The sequence below is a fragment of the Typopeltis vanoorti genome, chromosome 13 (assembly GCF_054136105.1).
Source record: "Typopeltis vanoorti isolate ZY-2024b chromosome 13, IOZ_Tvanoo_1.0, whole genome shotgun sequence".
In the NCBI taxonomy this organism is placed as follows: Eukaryota; Metazoa; Arthropoda; class Arachnida; order Uropygi; family Thelyphonidae; genus Typopeltis; species Typopeltis vanoorti.
In genome coordinates, this window is record NC_143561.1 from 8,186,551 (window position 1) to 8,205,983 (window position 19,433).

A 19,433-nucleotide genomic window follows, 5' to 3' on the forward strand; every position below is an offset into this window, starting at 1 on the left:
AATATCAGCAAATAAGTTAAATATTCATTATTTTAATCATCATCATCATCATCAAATTCCTGACATGTACCCTCAGGGGATGTACAGGAGATGATAGTACTACATGAAAAATTTACATCATTACTAACTTCCTATCTATAATTTTCCTCCAAATCAATCAGTTACCTATCAAGACTCCAACATTCATCATCATCATCATCATTAGTTTTTTTGTTGTTTTTTTTTTAAAGAAAAATTTCTCTTCCTCCAATTTCCTCTGTCTCTTGCTTCCTCCTTCATTTCCTGATATCTTCTTGTTCCCATTATATCATCAAGCATCATTAGTCATCTTCTTCCTCTTAGTCGCTTTCTTTCAATTTTCCCTTCTATCATTCTTTTCAGTAGGCTGTCTCCTCTTAATCCTATCCAGTTATGCTTTCTTCTTCTTCTTATGGTCTTTAGTAAATTCCTTTCTTCTTCAACTCTTTGCAATACTTCTTCATTGGTGATTTTTTCAGTCCACTTTATTTTCTCCATTCTTCTCCATAACCACATTTCAAATGCCTCCAAGCTTCTTTCTTCTCAGTTGTCCATGTTTCTAACCCATATAAGGTCATACTCCAAATATAGCACTTAAAAAGCATTTTCTTTAGATTTTTATTCATTTTATTAATAAACAAATTTTTCTTGCTATAAAAGGCACATTTTCCTTTGTTAATTCTTTCTTTTATTTCCATGTCACATTTTCCATTTTCTTGTATTATACTACCAAGGTATTTGTATTGTCTCACTCGCTCTACACTTTCTCCATTCATCACCACCTTGATACTTCCTGGTTTCCTGAAGACTCCCATCACTTTTGTTTTCTTTGCGTTAATTTTCATACCATATTTCTTGCATATATTTTCAGATTTTTGCATTAGGTGCTGTAGTTCATCTTCGGTATTAGCTAATATTGCTTGATCATCTGCAAATCTAATATTTTGTATTGTTCTTCCTCCAATAGTGATTCCTCTTTTCTCTTCATCAAATGCTTCTTTATCATTTCTTCTGCAAATATATTGAAGAGCATCGGTGACAGGCAGCATTCCTGTCTTACACCTTTGCCAATCACACATTTTTTAGTTTTTCCTACTTTTGTCTTTATTATGGCCGTCTGGTTCATATATAATTTAGCCATTAACCTTCCGTCTCTCCAATCTAAACCTATTTTGCATAATATTTCCATCAGATTTTCCCATTTCACCATGTCAAATGCTTTTTAAAGGTCGATGAAACATATATAAACTTCTTTATTTACTTCTATATTCCTTTCGCGTATGGTCCTCATTACTCCAAATGCATCTGTGGTTCCTCTGTCTTTTCTAAATCCAGATTGATCATCCCCCAGAAAATACTCCACTCTATTATACAATCGTTGATTTAATATTCCTAGCAGTATTTTGGAGGCATGCGAGAGTATGCTTATAGTTCTGTAGTCACTGCACTTAACAGGATTGCTTTTCTTTTCAATTGGTATAAGAATACTCTCTGTGAAATCTTTAGGCCATACTCCTGTTCTGTAAATGAGATTGCAGAGTTTCCATGTTTCTGTTATACCTTTGTTCTCCAGTTGTTTTAGGATTTCACTAGGTATTCCATCCACTCCTTCCATCTTTCCAATTTTTAATTCCTTAATTGCTGTTTCTACTTCTCTCTTTAGTATTTCAGTACCTCTTTCTTCTGTTGAGATTTCATTTTGCTCTTCCAATTCATTTTTTGCATAAAGTTCTTTGGTGTATTCCTTCCATCTTTCCCCCTATATTTCAATATCATAAATCAGTTTCCTTGCTTATCTTCTAATGGCAGATTTCTTATGCTTTTTTTAATATTTGTAATTTCTTTTGCTTTTTCAAACAAAAGAAATTTTTTCATTTCAAAATTATAATACGTAGTTTGTTTACGAACGAGGTAGATGATCTCCACGGGTACATTTACAGATTACAAAAGTGCATTTTTCAAAACATTAATGAAATGAGACTAGCACTAGATTGGATTGCTTCTATATATCACACAGCCTAACCGACTGGTTAACCAGTATAACAAGTAACCACGACAGTCTAACAACCCAGACCTCTGACAATGTGGCAGTCCAAATGGTCATAGATATACTGACGGAAGAATTTCATGGGACAGGCTACTGGAGGTGCGAACACCCAGGAATCAAAACGGAATTAAAGCAATTACTCATGCAACTGACAGGCAAAGACAATGCGAAGAACAAATCCGAGTGGTGGGAAAATATAAAACTGCAGAGCAAACTAAAGCTGCAACAACTAGCCACCCAAAAAAAACAGAAAAACAGGAGGAAAGTCGGAAAAATGTACAAACTAATAGCTATCTTCCAACAATGGCCCAACAACAGGAATAGGTGGGCAAGACAGGATATTTAGTGGGGTGTTGCTACAGACCCAGGAGTACAGAGGGTGGGGACCAGGAAATGTTTAGACGTTGAGTTTGGCATGTGCAAGAAGAATGATTGTTATGGGAGATTTTAACTACAGTAGTATAAACTGGGGAGAGTAAGATGCATGTAGCAATAAGGGAATGGAATTTCTAAAATTCTTGAGGGACAGATGTCTTAGGCAACATGTAACAGAGGGAACAAGAGGTTCAAGAGTTTTAGATTTGGTTATAGCATCAGAAGAGTTGATAATAACTGAGATGACATCTCTCCCACCAGTTGGAGAGAGTGATCATATGGTTTTGACTTGGAAAATGAATAGACATGCAGGAGTATCAAAGAGACGGGAACATATGTGGAATTATAAGGCAGGTGATTATAATAGTTTAAAATGTCAACTTGGGGAAGTTTCATGGAGGGAGGAATTGGAAGGCCTGGATATCATTAGTGCGTGGGAAATTATGAAAGAATATTTGTTAGCAGCAATGGTAAGTATCACGAGTGAACAAGAGAACACAATTTAGAGTAAAGTGGATAACAAACAATATTAAACAGGAATTGCATGCAAAAAAGCGGCTGTGGAAGAGATATATGGAGACAGGAGAAGAGAAGATGCATGAAGACACAGGCCAGAAGAGTGACTAGTATGGTAAGGAAGACGAAACTGGAATATGAGAGGAGATTAGCCATACGATCCAAAGAAAATCCTAGGGAATTTTTTAGATATGTGGCCAGTAGTATGAGAAATGACTGTGGAAGAATAATATTGTGGGATAAAAATGGGAATAGAGTGACTGCATCAGTCACTGCCATAGAGTGACTGATGCAGAGGACATAGTAGAATTGTTGTGAACACTTTATTGGAGTATTTCATCCTGGAGGAGTCAGTTTTAATGCTAGAGGGATAGGGAAGATTCAAGGTTTAGAGGTACAGGAGGAGAGTGTGTTTCAAATACTGAGTACTCTGGATGTCAGTAAAGCTGTGGGTGGTATTTCACCATGAGTTTTGAGAGAATGTGCTAGGGAACTGACAGTGCCTTTGACTGCCTTTTCAATGAACGTCTGGCTGCAGGAAAGGTTCCCATGGAATGGAAGGAGGGTAAGATAGTGCCATTGCATAAGGGCGGTAGCAGACTGGAAGTGTCTAATTATAGACCAGTTTGTGTGTCATCAGTAGTTAGTAAGATCTTGGAGAAAGTAGTGAAGGACCATATACAGCATTAGGCAGATGAGGGTAATGTTATCTGTGAGAGTCAACATGGATTTGTGAAGGGGCACTCTTGTTTTAACAATATGCTAGCCTTTTATGATAAAGTTACAAGAGCATTAGATGAGGGGAAAGGCATATACTGCCATTTTCTTAGACTTAGCGAAGGCATTTGACAGGGTGCCACATGATAAGCTGATATTTAAGTTGCAGCACATGGGTCTGGATGTCAGATCGGTCAATTGGATTCTGGATTGGCTGTCTGATAGGCATCAGAGAGTTGTGTATGGCAGGGTAGTTTCAAGGAAGCACAGGGTTACAAGTGGGGTCCCATAGGTCTCAGTACTGGGAACTATATTTTTTAACCTTTATATCAATGACATTGTCAGTGGATTGCAGGGGGATGTTCAGTTGTTTGCAGATGATGCAAAGCTGGGAAGGATTATTAGTAATAGTGCAGATGTGGCAGCCCTGCAAAAGGATTTGAGTAAGCTAGATAGATGGGCAAATGAATGGGGGTGTCGGTTTATTGCAGCAAAATGTAAGGTCTTGAGGTTTGGGAAACATCGATGGGACACCGCATACTCTATGGGAGGAGTTATACTGGAGGAAGTAGGGGAGATAAGAGATCTGGGGTTGATGATTGATAGAAACCTGAAATTTAGGGGACACTGCAAAGGTGGTGAAGGTAACACGGAGGATTGCTGCTATAATGAGAAGGACACTGACCTGCAGAGATAAAACAGTTATCATTCCGTTGTATAAGTCTCTGATCAGACCACACTTAGACTTTTGTTCTCAGATTTGGGCCCCAGGATTTGAAGGAGATAAATTAACTGTGGAAAGGTTACAGAGGCAGATAACAAAGATGGTTTCAGGACTGTACAATGTGAGTTATGAGGATCCACTGAGGGAATGTGGACTGCAGAGCTTGGTGGATAGAAGAAGGAGAGCTGATATGATTGAGACTTTTAAACTGTTGAGAGGTGGTTACAGGGTTGACACTGGGGAGTTCTTTTGCTTGGTTTAACAGCAGGAAGGAGTGATGACAAGGGGCCATCCCTGGAAGTTACGAAAGGAAACTGTGAGCAAGAGGATGAGGAGTAGTTTCTTTGCATGGAGGGTGGTTGAACCATGGAATGCATTGCCTGATGGAGTGGTGAGAGCGAGAATGGTCAGTGAGTTCAAGGAGTGGTATGATAGACTTTGTGTTTCTTAGGAGGGGGGGACCTCCTCTCAATGAGTCTGGATAGACTTTGTGTTTCTTAGGAAGAACTTCCCATGATGAGTCTTTTGACTCCATGGAGGCCTGAATAATAATAATAATAATAATAATAATAAACTTTTTATCATATCGCCCCTTTTTTCCATTTCTTCAATTTCTTTACATTCTGTTTTTAACCATTCTTCTCTTGCGTTATCAGTTTCTCTTCGCAGTTCATTATTTAATACTTTGTATTTACTTCTTCCCTCTTCAGTGTTTACATTTTTCCGTCTTCTTCTTTCCTCTATTTTTCTTATAATTTCATTTGTAAGAAATGGCTTTTTAATTCTTTTCCCTTCCACAAAACCTATCTCTTCAGCAGCTGTTTCATATATCAAGTTTTTCAGTTGATTCCATTTTGCATTAACATCCATAGTTTCTTTAGTTTCTTCAGATATATTCTCTTTGTTCCTTATTTTATTTTCCAGTTCTCTGAATTTTTTACCTGCATCTCCTTTGAGTTTTTCTAGGTTCAATCTTTTCTTGCTTTTACCCTTGTTTATTTTCTTATATTGTATTCTTAATTCCATAACAAGTAAATTATGGTCTGAGTCATTATCAGCTCCTGTATATGTTGATATTCTTTTTACACTGTTTCTGTACCTGTTTTTTTATTAACATATAATCAATCTGGTATCTTGCGATATCACCTGGCATTTTCCATGTATATCTTCTCTTTGGAAGTTTAAACCAAGTATTACCAATGATTAGTTTGTGTCTTTTACAAAACTCTATAAGTCTTTCACCTCTCTCATTCCTTTTTCCAAGGCTATATCCTCCTGTTATTCCCTTCTCTAACTTTTCACCTACCACCGCATTATAGTCTCCCATCCAGATGGTACACCTTTTAGTTCTGTCTTCTTCCATTATCTCTTCTATTTGATTATATATCTCTTCTACTTCATTTTCATCATGGTCACTTGTGGGCATATCTGTATAATCATTATGTCCACAGGCTTTGCTTTTAGTTTAATCATAATCACCCTGTCACCTTTATATATTATTTTTTCTACTGAATTTTTAACCTTTTCATTCAACACAAGTGCTACGCCATTTTTACCCCCATGTTCTACAGGAATATATAATTCTATAACCATCACTTTCAAAATCTCCTATATCTTCCCATCTTACTTCACTTAGACCAACCACATCCAATTTATTCTTCTCCATTTCTTTCTTCAAGTTCTCTAATTTACCAGCTCTTAACATTGTTCTTACATTTCAAGTTGCAACACGTATAGTTTCTATCTCATTCTCTCTTTGATGTCTTATTTTCTTCCTATTTTCCTCAATGCTTGGGATTCCATCCTCATTGTCCATTTGAGGATTTCGTAGGTTAACGACCCGAGAAGCCTCATTTCTTCTTCTTCTGCCGGGCATGACATCTATCGTTTGCTGATATACCCCATTTTTGCCAGTTGTGGAAACTAAATTTGCCGAGAGTTCACCATATTTCTTGGAAATAATACTGAGGTGGTTTCCCATTGCCTTCCTCAGGAAACCATTATGGTATGGTTTCAAACCTGGGAGAGTAGCAGATTCTCACTGCTTAGAATAGGCTACTCCTCTCACTACTAAAGGTAGAAAATAAAGTAAATAGAAAAGATTCACCCCTAGCCCTCGAATTACTCTAATAGCATTGGGGGGAAGGAACAAGAAGAAGAGAGGAAGTATAAAGAGAGAAGATAGGGACCAGTCTACAGATAATATAACAGACGTACATTACACGAAGTAAGGCATGGTCTAGTATCAGGCACCTCTGGTTTGCCATTCCCGTACTCACTAGATTGAGCCCTTGAGGTACATTACTCCAACATTATCAGATCTTATATTTCTATCTTCTAAGGCACTTTTTACCATATCAATCCACCTATATCTTGGTCTTCCTCTGGGTCTTTTTCCTGCCAACCTGGCAGAGATCACTTGTTTTGCTAATCTTTCTTCTACCATTCTGTTTAAGTGACCATACACCTGAGATTAGCTCTGTTAACACATTCCAGGATACTAACAATGTTAAGTTCTTTCCTAATCTCCTTGTTTTTAATTGATATTGCCATTGTTGCCATCTGTTCATGCCACCCTTAATCTTTCTCAAGACTCTCATATCTGCAGTCTCTAGTCTTAGATACCTAACAAGGTGCACCACAAGAATGTGAGGATTGGACATTAGGTCAGAAGCCCTGGTATACAGCTTTGTCCCTTAAGCATCCCTAATTATTTTAATATTTAATGGTTTTAATTGTTGTATTTCAAATTAAAACCATTAAATAAACTAAACATGAACTGCTAGTATATAAGTCTTTCTACCCATTTAAAATATTAAAGAACTTATAACTTTCACACCACACTCAAAACACACTTCAAATTAGCAATACTGATTCATAAGGATAAATTCCACTCCATCCTCTGTCACATCCTGGAGTCTGTGAATTTTCCTGTGATTGTAACATGGCCTGCTATAGACAGGAAGATCTGTTAACATCTGCCTTGGAGAGCACAAGAAATACATTAGCTGCTTTCATTGTGTATTTCAAGTCATAACTGGTAGACATGCTTTGGACACCCCTTCAGACAGGATTAGATGCAAAAAAAAACCTAGTATGCTATATAGAAGTCATAAGTTGGAGAGACTGTTTTTAAATTCAATAATGACTATGAAGTATTCTCCTAGCCTCAACAAGTATGGCTGCATTAATCTGCCAAAAATTTTGTTGACAGTCATCTTAGCATCATCTTCAACCTAATAATTGTAAAAATTTCTATACAAGATTAGATGTGGCAAATTAGGACTTTAGGTCTTTTGTCCATTATAATTTGAGTTGTTTTATTTCATGGTCATGTTTGTACTGTAACTAGTAGTTATGCTCTGACAATGCTTATTCGAACCCAGAGAAATATAACATCTTTATGAAAGTGAGCAAGAGGTATATGAGGAATTGAGTAAACTAATTAGGTTTAGGACGTGATGATATATCAGCATGTATTTTGACGAATATTCCAAGGAGTTAACAATAGCACTGACATACAATTTTAGCATGACTCTTAGATTGGGTCAAGTTCCAAAAGAGTGAAAAGAGAGCAAAGTTGTTCCACTTCATAAAAGAGGCGATAAGACTGTATAATGAAACCTGTGCAGCATTCATGACTAAACATACACACATGACCACCGTAATAAGATTTTTTAATAAGTAAATATTTCATCCTAAGTATCATAGGACATTGTCTTCTTCTTCTTCATGTAGCTTCCTCAGTGAAAGGGTGCAGCACCATGTCCTTCCAGTTCTCTCTGTTGGTGGCTTTCCTTTTTGTTTCTGCATAGCCATGTGATCCTGCCCATGATCTTATATCTTCAAGCCATGTCCTTCGTTTTTTGCCTCTTGATCCTTTTCCCATAATTTTTCCTTCTAAAACTGTTAATATCCTCTGCCCTGCTGAAACTCTCAGTATATTTCCTGCCGATCTCATCTTTCTCTGGATCATTTCCTGTAATAAAGATCTCTGTGTTCTTTCTCTGTAAGACATCTGTATTTGTCGCGTGTTCTGTCCATGGGATTTTCAGAGCTCTCATATAGCACCACATTTCAGAGGCCATTATCTGTTGCCTTACTCTCTTCTTGAATATCCAGGTCTCACTTCCCTATGTGAAAATTGGCCACACTAATGTTCTTGTCAGTCTTTTCTTTGTCTCGATACTCGCAGATCTTTATTTTTCCAGAATGCATCTTTAGCTATGGCTGTTCTTATTTTTATTTCTTTATTTTGCTTTCCATCTGCAGTAAAGTAGGTGCCTAAATATTTGTATTCTGTTGTATGTTCAATTTTCATATTGTTTATGAATATTTCTGACTCGGATCTACTTTCTTTTGAGATTTTCATAAATTTTTTTTTTTTTTTTTTGCATTAATATCTAATCCAAATTCTTTACCCTTCAATTAGTAGCTGCAGTAATTTGATTAATTTGTTTCTGTTTTCTGCTATTAGAATGGTATCATCAGCATATCTAAGATTGTTGTATTTTATATCATTGATACCAATTCCTGTTTTTGTTTTTTAATCTTTTTCATCACTATCTCACTATAGATATTAAATAGATTTGGTGAAAGGATACAACCTTGTCTAACTCCTGTTTTTATTTTCACTTCAGAAGTAGAGTTAAACAGCTGCATTTTCTGTTTGGTGTAAATCATTTTTATAATCTTAAGTACATAATCTTCTATGTCTAATATATCTAATATATTGAACATTTTATTATGTTTTACCTGGTCAAAAGCCTTCTGAAAGTCTATGAAGCATATGCAAATGTTCCTATTTCTTTCAAGTGATCTTTCTATTAGTATTTTTATTTCCAGGATAGCATTAATGGTTCCCATTCCTTTTCTGAAGCTTTTCTGTTGTTCACTCAATTCACTGCTTATGGCTCTTTCAATTTGTTTGTTAACGAAGGTTAAAATAATTTTAGATGCATGGGATATTAGGCTCATAGTTCTGTGATTGTAATCCTCACAGTTTTCAAAGATTCTCAAAGGTGGTCAGTGGTCTTGGAATGTGGAGTATGAGGATAGATTGAGAGAATATAAGCTGCAAATTTTCGTGAATAGGTGGAAGACGGGGGAGATATGATTGAGACATATTCGCTAGTCAGGGGTTGTTATCAGGTTGACATGGAAGAAATTTTTTATAGAATGGTAGAGGGTGTAGAACAAGAGGCTATCGCCTGAAACTGGATAAGGAGGGTATGAGCAGAGGATTGAGGAGCAGGATCTTTGAATGGAGAGAGGTTGGTGAGTGGAATGCATTGCCCTAGTGTGTTGTGAATATACACACATTGAATCAGTTTAAGGCACGGTTGGATGAGCATTGTGTGCAATAGTGTGTACCTCTCATGATGAGTCTCTGACTCCATGGAGGTTAGATGATGATGATAATAATAATGCAAGTGGTAAGGGGTCACCAGATTAATGCGGATGAGGTTTTTCATATAATGGGGACAATAGATGGATCAAGGGGCTGTCCCTGGAAACTATATAAGGGAAATGTAAGGAGAAGGAGTTTTTTTGCATGAAGAATGACAGGTGATTAGAATGCATTTCCTGATAGTGCTGCAAGTGCAGAGACAGTGATTATATTTAAGGCACAGTATGATGAATTGTGTGTGACAGTGGAGCCTTCCACAATGAGTCTTTGACTCCATGGAAGTATGATGATGATAAGCCAGTTAAGAAATATCTTTATATGATTTGTTTTTTGTGATGTAATACTGTGAAAACCAAAAGGAGAGTGTACCTGTAGAAAAGATACAGAGCTGAAACATTGCATGTGTGAGATAGAGGTTGAAATGAATCAGTGAGAGAGGGATCATCTATGAACTAAATTATTCTCTTCTATATAGCACTGATAATTTTAGATAGGTTTTAGGTGCACCACTCCACACATTTGAATAGTGTGGAGTGGTGCACCTAAAAGTGGTGCACCAATCTAAGAATGGGCAGATTTGGGATTTGTATACCATTAGTAGCTGGATAAGTGAAAAGCAACATCTTGAGCAGAAAAGAATGCTTAGTTTTTTAGAGGTGTATGAAGGAAGCTCTTGATGTATGTGTTTTACCAGGTGATGTAGGTCATCTGCCACTTAGTGGGTTTAGTTGTGTTTCCTCCAACTAGGAAAATATCATTTTGTAGCAAGAATGCTCACTGGATGTTTCACAACCCCTTTTGTGGAATCAAGCTGCAATACAGTATCCATGGTTACTGCTCCAGTGAATTGACAACTATCATTCCTCCACTTTCTGTTACACTTCTTAATATAATAGCAGTATCTGCTCAACCTCCCTATACTGTGCAACTGCAAACCCACTGGACCAGCTTCTCCTCTTCCTCTTTTATTCGGTCCACCTCTGTAACAGCTTCATGAAGTATTCTCAAACAGCTACAACCTGCAGCTCTTCAACAGATAGAGAAAAAAAAAATCAATAAATTTCTATCTCAATCCTCATCTGCACCCCACACATGGTACTGATGTGCCAACAGATCTCTCGACCTTTCGTGTATGTGGGATACATACATACATGCATAAACCAGGAAGGCAGGATTGATTTGAAAATGAGGAATTGTATGTTGCATGTTACCTTGGTCAACTGGCCAATAAGTGGCATTAGATTTTTTTTTTAATTAATTTTTTTTTACACTGCTAATCTGTTATGGATAAATATTAGGTGGTATGTTAATGAGTATCTGCAAAAGATATGAAGATTGGACACTAAGTCTGAGAGGATTGGGAGTTATATATAACTTTTTGGAGTGCATTTTAGCTTCTTTTATATATATATATATATATATATTGTTTCTCTGAACATAAAATTATGTTTTTTATTTTTGCAGATTGATTTCAAAAACAAACTATACTTGGCCCCATTAACTACGGTAAGTGATGCAGCTTTTATATACTGCCCCTTTTATGTTTTAGAAATGATGTTGCAGCTTGAAGATAGTAAACTTAGTTGCAGTTGTTTTATTTTGAAGATACTTTTGGTGCTGTGTTACTGATTTTGCAATAGCTTGGCAACAGTTTATATGGCTGTATTTAAATTTATATCCTCTCTAGAATCATCTGTTGATTTTTTTTTTTTTTTTGTAAAAGTATGTAACCAAGAAAATTTTCAGTTCATTTGTGGTCTCTGCATTTCTAATGTTGCCAGTTATTTTTAACTGTTTGATGGTTTTAAATCTAACTTTCATAATGGTGAAGTCATCTTCCCCAGATTTTAATGTTTCTAATTCTAATCAGCTTCTTTTTCCAGCTACACTAATCCAACAGATAAAGATTTCAATGCATTTGCTATCATCATTGAATATCAGAATATCATATACTAACTGCTTTCCAAATACCCATGATCTTTTTCCTCATGAATAATCCTTCTAATCATACTGTAGGTGTTTGTTCTCTCTTTAATCCTTCTTGTATCTCAGTATAGTAAGAGAGTGAATGGACAATGTGGGCAAAGCATTGGCAGTGTATACTATCAAGTAAGGGTAATCCTAGGCATGAAAGCCACATCATTATGCCCAGCTAATGCAGTAGGCATCAAGAGACCAGTCTATTTGGCTGAGTGGTTAGAGTATCTGCTCTCTCACCAACATTGGATTTGAATCCTTTGGGTGAGAGATGAATTTCATTGCCTGGCATGAGACCACTGCTTCGCTTATTAAAGCCCTGAAGTGGCTTGAAAAAATTCCATGTTTTTCTAGAGCAGGGTTTCTGGACTATATAAAATAAAAATAATATATATATATATAATTAATGAAAAATAGAAAACAAATCCTTATCCAGCCAGTGTACTAAATGTACTATAGGTTTGCAAATAACCTTTACTGGGTGGGAGTAAAAAAAAAAAAAAGAGAGAGAGAGGTTACAGCTGTAAAGTTGTCTTGCTCAGGGAAATAATGCAGATTGCATGATGGATCACACAAGGAAATTGAAAACTTTTGGAAATGATATGACTTTAAAATAGCAACTTGGACATAAGATCATTAAATCAAAAAATATAAACAAATTAATGAAAGAAATATTAAAATAGCAACATTATCTGACACTAAGAAGAAAGAAAAAAGAATGTATAAAACAAATTATCTAATAGCATACAGTGAATAAATAAGAAAGAAAGGACAAAAGCAGGAGCAGCAATAATACTACATGAACAGTATCAGTTAAATATAAAATAATTTCAGTACATATCAAAAAGAATCATTCATTTGCAATTAAAGATGAAAGGGTGTATAATAAATTTCATAGATATTTATAGCCCTGAGTGGGGAAATGAAACAAAATTAAATACATTCTATGAAGAATTACAAAAAACTCTAGATAAAATAAAACCAACAGAAATTATCATTTCAGAAATTATTATATAGCTGGGGACAAATTGGGAACCAGATAATGCAAGGAATATGCAAGATTTAATGAACCAGGTGCAAAATAAAAATGGAATTAAATTACTGCAGTTCTGTAAAGATAATGAATGAGTAATACATTTTATTATCACATCTTATATTTCTGTATTTTAAGGCATGTTTTACTGTTTCATACCTAGATCTTTGTCTTCCTTTAGGTCTTTTTCCTGCCATCTTGGCAGAAACACTTGTTTTACTAACCTTTTCTCTCCTATTCTGTTTAACTTCACTACCAGCCTCAACATATTATTCTGAACACCAAATTATAAATAGAAAGTATACGATAGAGATAGAGTTGGTGCAACTAGATAAGAAGTGCTAGCCATCAGTTATCACCATTAGGAGGTGTGATAACTACTTGCATTCATATATTCTAAGAATAGATGGTTTGGTATTTGTATAAGTTAGTAGCTGGATGGGTGAAAGTAGCATTGTGAATGGAAAAGAATCCTGTCTAGTGATTTGTTTATTACTGAAGGTAAGGGTAAGTGAGCTAAGATCCCTTTTGCAAGAGAAAGAGGGAAGACTGCATCTTGGTATCATTGGTGGTGACCAGTTTAATCTCACCCCATGAAGAATGGTATGGAGATTAGTGTTTATGGCACTATTTGTAGATGATCTTCAATCTCATGATGTGTGAGCACTATGTAGTTTATTGAATGAGTAGCAAGAATGGACTGTACTATAATAGCAATGCTATGGATAGGATTAGAGATGATTGAGTATGTCAGTTTTGTATAGTAGAAAAAAGGTAAGTGATATATCAGAGCCTTAAAGTACTCCTGTATTGATGGCCAAGCTTAAAGAGAGGGAGCCATGTGCCATGTCATGCAGTGGACAGAGAGAAAGCTAGCTATCTGCTTACAGAGGATCATAGTAGATTTAAGATGGACAGTTTTCTGAGCAAGCCTTGATACAGACATGACCAAATACTCTGAAAATATCAAGAGCTGTAGCATGTTTCCACCAACCTTTTCATTGCATTGCATTTGTCCAGTGATGGGTGACGTAGGCTAAGAGGTCACCAGTGATCTAGAGTGATGGAATCCATACTAATGGTAGATAGTGGAGTAGTTGACTCTTGATGACTTTCTCCATGATGTTGGAGAGAATGGATGTGATTGCAATCGGTCAGTAATTTGATGGATGGTTGGCACTTACCTTATTTAGCCTTTTCAACTTTGGAATATAAAACATCAGCTGCATCTTGAATTAGGAACCTCTAAGGAAGTAAACCATTTTATCTATTAAGCTCAATTTTTAGTGAAGATGGCAAATTAAATATGGAAGTAGACAATAGAAGAAGCAAAGCTGGTATGATAGAGAGAGTCAACTAAATAAATTTATGTGAAATAAGAGAGAAATAGCCAAATCACTAGACTAGCTGTATACAAGGCAATGTTCAAATCAGTTTAACTTATGGATCTGAGAGCTGGGTTAGAAATAAAATACTTGATCAGAGACTGGAGACTACTGATGGGTAGTGAATAAATGTCATCACTGGCAGAATCATATAAAAACAAGGATGTTAGGAAGGAATTTGACATTGTTAGCATTCAGTAATGTATGAGCAGTCAGTCACAGGTGGTATGGTAACTTAAATAGAATGGGAAAGATAGTCAGGAATACATATCTATACTTGAAGTAAAAAAGTCATCAGAAACCTGAAATGTGGAAAGGCAGCTGGAGTAGATGAAATTTGACCAGAAATACTGAAATATGGAGGTATAAAATTCTGTTATATAGTGAAACCTATGGAGTATTCATAACTAAAAAATTCACACATATACTACAGTAATTATTTAATAATATGTAGATATTTCGTTATGCATAGAAGGATTCCAATGTAAGCATGTGCACTAACTGTCCCTTTGTATGTAATTCCTAGTATTGTTTGTAATAACTGTATTGATGATGTCTTAAGATATTTAAGATGAAATATCTACATATTATTAAAATTTAATTAGTGTGGTATACGTGTGAATTTTTTAGTTATTGAGGTACAAAAGTTTTACAGTGGCTGCATTGCATAATTCATAAGGCTGGTTAGAAGGTCAAATTCTGGATGATTGAAGCAGAGCTCTCATAGTACCTATCTATAAAAAAGGAAAATAAAACTGAATGTGAGAATTAGACTTATTTCCCTTACTGAATGCTTCTAGTAAAATTTATGCAAGTATACTTGCAAAATGGCTACAAATTGTAGAAGGGAAGCTTAGTGAAGAACAAGCTAGAGTCAGGCCGAATAGAGGTTGTCAAGATCAGATTTTCACTAAATTAAGACATATAGATGAGAAATCTTGGGACTATAAATAAACAAGGATTTGTATTTAAGTTTTGTTGATCTGGAAAAGGCATATGATAGTAGCATCCCTGATTGCCCAGCCTATTTTTGTGCCATCAGCAAACAATTGAACATCTCCTGTCAGGTCCTTCCCAGTATCATTAATATATAGATTGAACAACAATGTTGTAAGGACTGATCTCTGGGGAATACCACTGATCCTTAAATCTGGTAGATTCACACCACATTATACCACTTTCTGATATCTGTCCATCAGCCACCCACCCACTTATCCAAGTCAGTAGTTGATATTCCAGTCCCATATGCTCCAGTTTATGCAACTACCTTTCATGTGTTATCCTATCAGATGCTTTAGCAAAGTCTAATAGTATCATAGTGTATACATTCCCTTTATCCAACTCAATCATAGTATCATTATAAAATGTGAGCAAATTGATAAAGCCTGACCTCCCTATAGTAAACCGTGCTGTTCTTTGTAAAGTATGGCTGGTCTGTCAACCCATTTCTGTATTCAAGTTCTTACCAACTTCTCTAAAATCTTCACTACCACTCCAGAGATGCAGAAAAGATTTTGCAGCACCACCACTGTTGTGTCCCATTTCTTTTTAATCTTATGTTTTATGAGTTTCCTTAAAGTCTTGCCTATGTGTGTGGCACGTGGTATCTCTGGGTCACATAGGAATAGCCAAAGGGTCAAGCCAAAACCTATGTGGCAGACTCTTCGTTACCAACTTCTCGTTAAGTCCTAAGAAAATTTATTTATTCCTGCTGCGCCACTTAGGACCTTTAGATTAATTAGAATGTTAATCAAGAAGTTGGCAAGAAGTAAACAAAGATAACACAAGATATGCAATTGTGACCGTGAATTATTTTCTATAAATCTCCCGCCCAGATTCGTAAGTAATTTTACAAGTGGTGCATTGAATTCCATAAAGAGATAAAATTGGTTAAAGAATAGTAAGGTTTATTAAGCATAATATACATACTGCTAATAATACAAGTAAAAAGGTTCCATTCAAAATCTAGCTAAGGAATAAATCATATCTGATAACTCTTATACCTTCTACAGACAACCCCATCAAAATTTCAATCAACCTAAGTTATTCTATACAAAACATATTTCTTACACTATGATCTCAGTCTTTACAATCTCAGTTAACTTTTACTCTATAGATCAAATCCTGTTAAGCATTTTTTAATACACATAATATTCAGATTCATACAGTGCCTGTCCTTTTATAATCTTCTACAACAAACAAATCTTTTCTCATACAGTCTCTTTTAGTTGCTATCCCTGAGTCTCTTGTCATTAAAGTTTTACACAATATTAATTTCTGGATTCACACACATAACAAAGAATAAATTGTCTACTTATCTATACTCCTTTGTTCCTCTTTTTTCCAATCGTCGATATGTGAACGCGATCATCTCTTTGACCTCTATTATCACTACATTCCGGATACGTACATTCCTCGATTAGATTTCTAAATAACATCTAAATAAAAGTAAATAACATCTCGTTACTTTACAGTTCTTTCTTTTCTTATTAATGTATTCAAAACTACTCATATCTAGATACCAAGCATATTGTCTGATTATTGGGTGTTTGCTCTATTAGACAATGATAAGATTAATTTTAATATTCTAACTTATCAGGGTATAACACCACCACTGTCCTTGTAGAATGGAACTGTCATACATTTTTTCCATTCCTGTAGATCTTTCCTGAGCTGAAGCTCAAGTTATACAAACATGTTAATGACCAAGCCATTTTGGCTGAACATTCCTTTAGCACACGGTGCTGATATCCTATCTGGCCTTATTGCTGAATTGATATTGAGGTTATTCGGCAGCTCTTGAACTTCATTCTTATACACCTCTATCTCTCTTCATCCAGTAGAGTGGGAGTATTGTGCACCATGTTACCTATACCTGGTTGATGGATCTTACGAAAGTGAACTCTTATAAGCAGTCTCATGTGCTTCAGACATAAGGGTACTATACCATCCGCATTCATTAAAGTTATTCTTCCATATTAATTTTTTCTTTTACTTGCAGCATAGCAATTTAATTCTTTTTTGATTGCCTGCAAGCTAATTTCTTTTCATACTTCCATATACACACACAGCTCTAGAAATGCACATGGCATGGGCAAGTTACCAGAGACAAGTGGCGAGTGAATTTTAAGCCTTGTTATAAATGCATTCAAAATATGTTGCCTATTTTCTTTGTACCATTTACAAATTATTTTCATTTTAAAATATCATCTCATTCATTGTCAAATTATTTTATCACATGCAGCTTCCAATTAATGTAATAAAGAAGTTTGATTTTCAACCAAGGGATAGTACCTTATGTAATTAACTTAAGTTCATTTGTTCTTAGATGTTTTCCCTGCCAGGAGTTTGTTTATGTGAAGTTACTCTCAAAAATATCTTGCTGATGCTTCCCAAATGTGAAGTAATTTCAATCTATAACAACAGGTAGCACTACTTATCTCTCACCTGTTATAAAATAAAGCTTACCTGCATCTGAATATTAATTTTGAAATAAATAGTCCAGCATTCTCAAACAACATTTTATTTTGTATAACTTGCAAGACATTGCTATTCTTAATAAAACCAGAGATATCCTTAAAAAATTAATTTAACAAGACCGATTTTCATTTATTTCACTGCCAACTATAATTCTCTCAACATCTTTAAGTAGGTTTCCAGTAGTATTGGTGTAAGGCTTATTTTCACAATTAGCTTAGTGTAATTATATACTTGAACATACATAATGAAAAGACTTATTAATAGTGCTAGTTAAAAAACACTGTTATCTTGCAAAGATTCACATTATTGATGTTACCTCATGAAAAGTTAGTCTGACTCATTGACTATTTTCTGTTGTTTGCACAAACTCTATTATTTGCCTTTTTTATTGAATTAATTTTATGAGTAAGTTATAAATTGACTTTTCATTATGAACATAAATGAAACCAAACTGCACTTTTTATTTCTGTCAAGTGCAAAACTGACAGTGAGGGTAAGGGACCAGAAAATATTAAACTGGAGAAACGAGCACATAAGTCAACTGTGCTCTTGACTTATGTGCTGGTTCAAACTTATTATGGGGTTTATGGAATAAATACAGCACATGTAAATAATTATGTTTAATCATTCCTATATTTCATTTCAGTCACTGAGACATCATCAGGGAAACAATATTAAAATTGCAAATATATATCTGCATATAGGAATGATTAAACGTGTTATTTAATTATTTATGTGTTGTATTTATTTCATTAAACCCCATAATGACTGGAGAAATGAGTTCTCCAATCATTATGGGGTTATGTCATCAACTAAAAACAATCAAGACCTGCTTTCAAGACAAAAATGGCTTAAGGAATTCAAGTGGTTGCTATGAAGATGAAGTTTCATTCTGTAATGTATGAAAAATATCCTGGGACTATTGACAACTCTAGATCAGTGCTTCCCAAACTTATGGATGCCAAGGCCCCCTTTGGAAAAATTAATATATATTTCATGGCCCCCATCGAAAAAAATCGTAATATAGACATATATTATTATAATATTTATTCTATTTATATTCAATACAATTTAAAATGAAACGTATATGAATAAACATATATTTACTAATATTCATTAATTGCTGAAATGCGCAAGAAGCAAAATTTATGAACCAACACCAATGTGTGATATTTTCCATTAAAATATAAAAAAGAAATAATAAATAATAAAAATTAAATATGTTTCTTTTAAGATTAAAAAAAATCTACTTAGTCTTAAAACATCTTAAATTTGTTTTCATTATTTCACGGTCCCCCTCAACAAAATGTATGGGCCCCCCAAGGGGGCCGCAGCCCACAGTTTGGGAAGCGCTGCTCTAGATGACTAGAAAGTTGCCAAGGCCTTTAGTTCAATTTCGACAAAAAAAATATGCTATAGATTTTGCAAGAAATTGCTAGGAAACATATGCTTCTGTCCAAAGAATCCTTAATAAACTGAACATAAACCAAGCTTCTAGTCCTGATGGTATTCCACCTATTGTGTTAAAAATTGTGCCACAGAACTAATACCTATCCTGTATCGCTGCTTCAATCTATCCTATTTAACTGGCATCTAACCTACAACATAGAAACAGGTTCACATCCAGCCCCATCCCAAAGAAAGGTGATAAAAGTCAACCAACAAACTACCATCCAATTGGTCTCACTTCTGTTTTCTCAAAAATTATGAAGATCATCAACAACCAACTCTTGAACCACCTACAGACATAT

At 35.2% G+C, this 19,433-nt stretch overlaps 1 protein-coding gene across 2 annotated transcripts in view; it reads left to right on the forward strand.

Moving 5' to 3' along the window:
• The window catches only part of Dus3 (Dihydrouridine synthase 3), a 149,603-nt gene that overhangs the window by 28,890 nt on the left and 101,280 nt on the right, over positions 1 to 19,433 (forward strand). For both annotated transcript variants that reach the window (XM_090402404.1, XM_090402405.1), the window contains exon 3: positions 11,272 to 11,313. In XM_090402404.1, the coding sequence (XP_090258530.1) occupies positions 11,272 to 11,313 (42 nt within the window). The remainder of the gene's footprint in view (positions 1 to 11,271; positions 11,314 to 19,433) is intronic.